The following is a 7789-nucleotide window of genomic DNA, read 5'->3' as shown; positions in this document are numbered from 1 at the left end:
CCCCCCGGAGGTTACTGAAGGCACTGGCGGATGTCATTGCGCAGCCACTGGCGGGAATATTTGAACACTCGGGGCGCACAGGCCAGGTCCCGGAGGACTGGAAAAGGGCCAATGTGGTCCCCATTTTCAAGAAGGGGAGGAAGGAGGACCCGGGCAACTATAGGCCAGTCAGTCTCGCCTCCATGCTTGGCAAAGTCTTTGAAAAAATTATCAAGGCTCACATTTGCGAGAGCCCGGCAGGAAGAATTATGCTGAGGGGAAACCAGCACGGGTTCATAGCAGGTAGATCATGCCTGACTAATCTAGTCCCTTTTTATGACCAGGTTACAAAACCCCTGGACGCAGGAGTAGGGGTTGACCACTGACCTACATTGTCAGATGCATCTGATAAAAGTAGGCTACGGCCTACAAAAATCTGTGCATCTCTGAAGCAGTTTGTCTTCAGATGCTACTGTGTCCTGCCTACATGTAGGAAGAACTGATTGGGAAGGGACTCTGGAAGCATTTTAGAATAAATTAGATATCAAATTTTTTCCTATTAAAAAAATAAGAATAGATCTTTCCTATTTGGCTAGACTTTTAACTTTACTGAAACAACTATCTACTGAAGAGGCAAATACCATGGACAAGAAGTTTGATGCAGCATACCTTTGTATAATCCTTTCTTTACCTTGGTGCAACACAAAAATTGAAGGGCAACAGAGAAACTGTTTCTACACCTGCAGTGCTAGGTTTCACTAATCATGTCTGCTATAAATAACTGCACCAAGGGACAGCCATCCATCAGTCAAGAGGAGGGTGCAGTATGTCACCTCCAAAAAAATTGCTTATATGATGAAAAATTAAAAGGGAAGGAAAGACTATTTAATTGTGGCCCTGACTGTTGCAAGGGCAAGTCTGAAGAAAAGTTCAGTGTGGCCCTGTATATTCAGTTTTTCTTCCTTGTGGAGGCAAGATTATCATGGTTATTATTATGGGGCGATTGTTATTATTTTGGGACCAGATCAGGACTGAGATTATCTAAATTCATTTCAGATTTACCATCTGTATAACCTTGGGTAAGTCACTCAGTCTTTCTGTATCTCAAATTGCTCTCCTTTAATTAGTGATAATACCACCTCCCTTTTGCTTAATGTTTGTTCATCTTGCTCGCACAAAGTAAATATTTTAGAGCAGAAACTGCCCTTTTCCATATATTTATCATTCCTAATACAATGGGGTTTGGATATCAGTTGGGTCCCTAGGAACTACAACAATACAAATAAAACAGAGTAGATAAACCAGTATAAACCTTAGCTAGAGCTCAAGTACCTTCAGTAATATAAAATACAACTAAAATACAACAGAAATAGTCTGCGTTTTAAGACCCAAGTATACCTATTGAGGGTTTCTTTCAGGCAAGAGCAAAATAACCCTCCAAAGAGGACAGCATCTTTTCTCCAAAGATACTTCTACCTATGACCCCTCTTCCATTTCATTCTAAGGCATTTCATATCACCTTTCCTTCCTCACCTTCAATTCAAATCAACTGTCTGATGCCATATGATTCAGCACCATTTATGCAAGTGGTAGCTAACATATCACCCTATCAACCAGTGAGGAGCTTAAACACTACAGTGTTGGGTAGCAGCACAAAACTAGATGACAGAGATAAGAACTATTCAAATCTAGCCTATTGGCAGGGCTACACTAAAAAGTTTCTGAATCATCAGGGATAGAAACACCTTGTGTACCTTTGGAGGATGGTGAATCCTCTTTGCAACTGAACGAAACACCTCTCCAGACCTAAGAAGGTAGGGCAGGGTGGCACATAAGAAATTAATATGGCTAACTACCTCTCTCTTCCTAGACCTAGAGGACTATCAGTTATTTGGCTTTAAACCCTTGGGATTGATCTTTTCTGGAGAAACTGTTTCAGACTATTTTCACATACTTAGCTATTATAGTCATACTTCTGGATAATAAGTAATTAACGTACCCAGAGTGATTAAAACCCCTTTGACGAGGAGACAGATCGTGGTTGCTTGAATAATTAGAGAGCTCTACCTCCAGCAACATTACCTGTATGAGTAAAATGGACAGGTCATGATTAAAACGTTAACACTTCCAGAAGTTTCTTATCCTTGTCACATATGCATACAAAAACAGCAGTAGTTTATTAAGGCACTTTGGAATTCAGATATGGAAGCTGCTAAAGAAGTGCAAACATCCATTAACTTACCTTCACAACAGAGACACTTGGAGGTGGGAGCACTTCCACTTAGTTTATATAATGTATTAGATTTTCATATTTTTTTGACGAGGACCACTAACTAGAAGCAAAGAGACTAAGTTATCATAGGATCAGAAAGAACTCTTCACCATTGTGGAGAGTGCTCTAAAAATATTGGCTCAGTGTGCAGTGTTGATCCAAAGGGCAAATAAAGTGTTAGGAATCATTAAGAAAGGAATGGAAGACAAAACAGAAAACCATTATGCCATTATATAAATCCATGGTGCACCCACCTCTTGAATACTTCATGCAATTCTTGCCACGTCATCTCAGACAGGGCATGCTAGAACAGGAAAAAGTAAAAAAGAAAGATAACGAAGATAAACAGGATCTGAAGAGAGGCTGAAAAGCCTGCGATTCTTCAGCTTGGAAAAAAGAAGACCAAGGAGAGAAATGAAAGAGGTATATAAAAATATGAACGGTATGGAAGAAGTAAATAGGGAACTGTTATTTACTATGCCTCTCTGCATGTGAAATCATCAGGCAACAGGTTTTAAAAAATACTGCATAATTAACATGTGAAACTCACTGCCACATGATGGAGGGGGGGGCAATAGTGCAACAAAAAGGGAACAGGTGAGTTTAGGGATGATAGCTTCACTGGAGTCTATTAAATAGAACAGTCAAGGACACAACCTATTTCAGGTGACTGGAAGGTATGAAAGTGGAGGGATTGCTCTATGCTGTTTATTATACTCTTCCTCTAATGTATCTAGTATTCACCATAGTCAGAAACAGGTCACTGAGCTACACAACCTTTAGTATGACCCAATTCTTAAGATTCTTAACTTCTTCCCCCTCCCCAACCCATCTTCCTTCATTTTCCCTTTGTACTGGGAACCCAATCTTTTCCTTTATTCAGGTAATACTGAAGATGAAGTCAAGGGAGGTAACCTAAAGCAAGGGCTGATTTAGGCCCCTTCTATTTTATCATTTAATACTCAGCCTTTAAATTATTCAATGCATATAGGAAAGTAGGTCAAGTACCATCATACATAGTAAGGATGCACTTTCACAGAGAACCATTAGGTGGAACAAATGAACATTTGAAAACAATCCAATTTGGCCACATTCCCCTGTACTGAAAAAGCACGTTGATTTTACAGGTTGTGCAGGAAGAGCAGCCATACATTCATATACAACTTAACACTCAAGATCTGAATGTGCATAAATGTAACCATCTCCAAGCAAAAAAAACTAGGAAAAGTATTTCTAGTCCATATGCGAATTCACCTGGATTGCCTGTTAACAAGAGAAGTGCAACTCCATATTAGTAACTTGTTAAGCCAAAAGGTCAACTCAGGACATGCCAATCTGGTCATCCAATGAAGCTGAACCAGACTGCCGCAGTGTAATACACACACACACACACACACACACACACACACACACACACACACACACACACACACACACACACACACACACACACACACACACACACCAGGGCACCATTACACCTTCGAATTATTTCTGGATAGAAACCAGCTATCAAGTTGCTAGACATTTTCAAGCACTAGCTTTGCAGCTGGTCAGCTATTTTTATAATGGGACAGTCATTTTTCTGGTGTGAGAATTATTTTGCCTGTGTATCTGGTATAAATTTATGGCGTGACTGACTCACCACCTTATTGTGCAACAAATGTAACGTGGTGCAGGGGCCCAAGAGCATGTATTGACACAAGATATTCTAAAGGTCAATTTGAACATTTTAAAAGGAGAAATAATTAAGAACTAAACAGCTGCATGACAGGAGCATTCAATTAAACAAAGAAAATGGGTCTCTCTTTTTTTTTGGATCAAGGGCCAAAATTTGGGGGTGCTTAGTCTTGAAAGGGATTGTTGTAATCATGTCAAGTGTTTAGTTTTGCTTCATTGACCAGGAGGCCAGTTAAAAGCATTCAGTTGCTGTTCCAGTGACATTAGTTGTGGACTCAGGAATTAAAAAATTCAGAGATTCAAGAAATTAAAGAAGTCAAGAAACTGCTTAATAGGGTGGGCCATAACAAGGCTGTCACTATCCACCCTGTTTCACTCCTGCGGAACTGGATGCTGGCCTAGCATCCACAAAGAAGGGCAAAGCTGCTAGGACAGATGGTATTCCACCAGAATTCCTCCACCATCTTGACCCACCGGCAAAACAATGGCTTCTGGCTCTTTTCAACTGTGATGGAGAACGGCCATACTTCACAAATCTGGCATGAGGCAATGGTGATAGCCCTGCCAAAACTAGGAAAGCCAGTACATGACCCTGGGAGCTACAGGCCCATCTCTTTGCTCTGCACAACCTATAAGCTCCTGGAGCAGCTCATCCTTCTAAGAATCAGCCCCATCATCAACCTACTTCTCCCCCAAGAACAGGCAAGCTGGCTTTAGACCCCACTGTAGCTGCTGCAAACAAGTCCTTCCCATCATTACATTGAGACTGGTTTTCACCACAAGCTAAAGACTGGGGCCACCTTCACAGATCTTTCCTCAGCTTATGATACTGTGTGGGAACATGGACTGATGCTCAAACTGTCTCTGCTACTACCATGTGCCAAATTACTTCGGCTGCTGTTGACTCCAAGGGAGGTGGTGCTGGCCCCTACCCTGGGGGTCTTTAAGAAGAGGCTGGATGCCTACCTGGCTGGACTCATTTGAGTCCCGTTTTTGTTTTTAGGGTTTTTTGTTGTTCTCCCGCCCTGGCGGGGGGTCGGGCTAGAAGATCTATTAGGTCCCTTCCGACCCTAAAACTATGAAACTTTGATGAGCAACAGAAGGATGAAGATCTACCTATGAGATAAGGTCAGCCTGACTCCAAGAATATTCAACAACAGCCTGCCACAGGGTAGTGTTCTGGCACCGATAGTTTTTAATATCTGTAAGTGATATGCCCTACACATCATCAATGTACCTAAGTCGATGATATCACTTTGACCACACAAGCAAATTTTTTTCAGGCTATCGAAGCCACACTGAACTCTGATTCATCAATAATGGCTGAATACTTCCACAAGTGCAGATTACAACCAAATCCAACCAAGTCCATTGTCTCCACATTCCATCTTGACAATCACAAGGCACATAACACCCTCAATGTCACCTTTTGTAAAGAAAAAATGCATCACAACCTGACTCCTACCTACCTTTGGGTGGACCTTGACTGCTTCCTAACCTACCATTATCATCTCTGAAAGACTGCCATGAAAACAAAGACACAAGCTGAGGTGCACAAGCCACCATCCTCTGCACTTCTGCCAAAGCCCTGATCTTCTCAACAGCTGAGTACTGTGCACCCATCTGGGCCTCAAGTCAACATACCAAATTCACCGACACACAACTCTACTCAGTAACAAGGACCATCTCTGGAATTTTGATATCAACTCCAGTGCAGTGGCTGCCAGTACTTTCATACATTACTCCTCCCTCTGTTCAATGGGATGCAGCAATATACAGGGAAATAATGTGTATCAATAGTAATCTGGAGCTTCCCATCCACAGAGATCATCCTTCAAGATCCCCCAACTTGTCACATGATCTCACAAAAACCCTTTTGGACACTAACCGAGCACCTGCTATACCACAACGCTGAAGAACCTCGGAGGAAAGCACGGGCAGAAAACACTTTCCTAAACAAACACCTCATTTCCAACCCAACAATGCGACAACCAAGCTTCAACCTTCCATAGAGCACGTGGACAACCCTTAATAGGATATGCACTAGACTTGGCTGGTGTGGCCACCTGAAGTAGAAGCACCTCAAAACCTCCCCTGGCTGCGACTGGAAACCCTGACCAAACCATAGAGCACATAATAACATCCTGCCCCAGATACAAGTTTGAGGAAGACGTCTTGGAGTTGCACTTACTTTCCAGCAGGGCGTTGGTCTGGTTGGGGAATGTGGAATGAAAATGGTGACGACAGCTCTTGCTCCTAAAGCCACACGAAAGAAGAGCCAAATCAGTTCCAAAGTCTATTGGACAAAACGCAAGAGTCAAGTTCCAAGTTTCAACTGAGCAGAGCCATCATTCAAGTCCATGTGGCTCTACCACTGGGCAAGTATCCTCCTTCCCAGCCTCACATCACCCATCTTGGGCTTCAGATACTCCTCAAATCTGTAGCCAACATGGTATGTGCCAACCCAGGGACCCTGGGGTTCAGATGCATCCTAGTTTTGCTTGCTCTTAGCCAAAAGGTCAAGGAGCAAACCAAGAGGAAAGCAAAAAAGCAGTCCCCCTTTACCACAAGATTCTGCAGTCAAGTCTCCTACATTTAGGGAAACTCACAGGGGTGCGGGGGCGCCTGGAGTGCAACAAGGGACAGGCCTCAGAAAACCACTTGCTAGCCCACAAGAGGCCTGGTGATTATGATATTTCCTCTGCCAGGTGAGAATTTTTTTTTTTTAATTTAATTTGTATCCAAGGCCAAATTAGCCAAAACTAAATTCAAATCCAAGAGTCCAAAACCATAAGTGGCCCTACTACCAGCAAATATCCTCCATCCCCATCTGGGGCTTCAGACGTTTCCAAACCCTGCAGCGGGCATCCTACTTGCAGGCCCAAGCCCCGAGGCTTGGGGTTCGGATGCCCCTGAGTTTCGCTTGCCCTCAGTCGTAAGTCCCTCAGAGCAAACAGGGGAGGAGACTCCCATTTCCATGAAGTGGGCTTAAAGCTGCTGCAGCTCGGCAGGGACTGGACCACGCCAGAAGAGCAGTACCCCTGTGGAGCAGTCCAGGAAAGCTGCCTTCTTGAACAGATACGTGGTATTTCCCCTGCCAGGTTAAGAAGCCGCTAGGCTTGTCCTGAGCCTTCGTGGACTACACGTGCTCTTAGCTTATAAAAGGCCAGGAGTGAGTACACTTGATCTTAGCCAAAATGAGCCATTTTTATCTGAACGCGTTAAAGCAAAACCACCCGGGGGAGCAGGGGGGCGGGCGGGCTGGGCTGCCCTGGTCTCAGCTACAGGCAGCGGGCGCGTGGGCCACGATGGCTATGAGGGGAGACCCAAACCCCCACTCCCACGGACAGGACGAGAAGGGCGAGAGCTGCGCGGGGCCCTCCGAGCGCCGCCACAAGCAAGGACAACGCTTCGCCCTCCGGCTGTAGAGGCAGCGCCGAAACCCCGCCCCGCCCTCAGGGGAACTAGACTAACGACTCTCAGAGCGCCGTGACGTCAGCACCACCCTCCACCTCCCGCCACGTAAGCTGAGAAAAGCCTAGGCCCGGGCGGAAGAAGCGGAAATGTATTTTCCTCACCCCTCCCCCTGCCCACTTTACACCCAGCCCCGCCCTCACCCCAGCTTCGTGCGCTGCTCACTTCCGGCCGTCGCACTTCCGGCCTGTGGCGCGCATGTAGCTGAGCTCGCGGCGGCTGGGCACGTGGCCGCACCATGCTGGTGCTGTTCGAGACAGGGGCCGGCTACGCTATCTTCAAGGTCAGCAGGAGACGGGCCGGGGCCTCTGCCGTGGGGTGCGGGCGGCTCCCCATTTACTGATGCCCCGGCGTGGCGGGCTCCCCCCCGCGCGCCGGGGGGCG

General features: G+C 45.3%; 2 protein-coding genes and 1 pseudogene across 18 annotated transcripts in view; 1 reads left to right on the top strand and 2 right to left on the bottom strand.

Moving 5' to 3' along the window:
- The window catches only part of SUMO1 (small ubiquitin-like modifier 1), a 25833-nt gene that overhangs the window by 17751 nt on the left and 293 nt on the right, over nucleotides 1–7789 (bottom strand). For 3 of the 16 annotated variants that reach the window (XR_003092595.1, XM_025196686.1, XM_025196690.1), the window contains exons 1-3: nucleotides 7571–7651; nucleotides 6123–6227; nucleotides 1979–2061 (exon numbers count right to left, since the gene is read on the bottom strand). Coding sequence is in view for 14 of the 16 variants with exons in the window: in XM_025196686.1 (XP_025052471.1) it covers nucleotides 1979–2061; nucleotides 6123–6227; nucleotides 7571–7645 (263 nt within the window). In the remaining 2 variants the exon portion in view is untranslated. Of the gene's footprint in view, nucleotides 1–1978; nucleotides 2062–2505; nucleotides 2556–6122; nucleotides 6228–6970; nucleotides 7071–7167; nucleotides 7271–7405; nucleotides 7484–7548; nucleotides 7652–7789 lie in introns of those variants that run through there. The other 13 variants (XM_025196691.1, XM_025196692.1, XM_025196694.1 and 10 more) reach the window with 12 other exon arrangements.
- On the bottom strand, nucleotides 6465–6647 carry LOC112549225 (annotated as a pseudogene).
- NOP58 (NOP58 ribonucleoprotein) overlaps nucleotides 7566–7789 on the top strand; it is a 47222-nt gene continuing 46998 nt past the window's right edge. For both annotated transcript variants that reach the window (XM_006017658.3, XM_025196685.1), the window contains exon 1: nucleotides 7566–7688. In XM_006017658.3, coding sequence (XP_006017720.1) covers nucleotides 7644–7688 — 45 coding nt within the window. In that variant the 5' untranslated portion in view covers nucleotides 7566–7643. The remainder of the gene's footprint in view (nucleotides 7689–7789) is intronic.

The sequence above is a fragment of the Alligator sinensis genome, unplaced genomic scaffold (assembly GCF_000455745.1).
Source record: "Alligator sinensis unplaced genomic scaffold, ASM45574v1 scaffold755_2, whole genome shotgun sequence".
NCBI classification, from domain to species: domain Eukaryota; kingdom Metazoa; phylum Chordata; order Crocodylia; family Alligatoridae; genus Alligator; species Alligator sinensis.
Note: the sequence above shows the minus strand (reverse complement) of the source record. Positions and strands in the feature narration are given on the sequence as shown.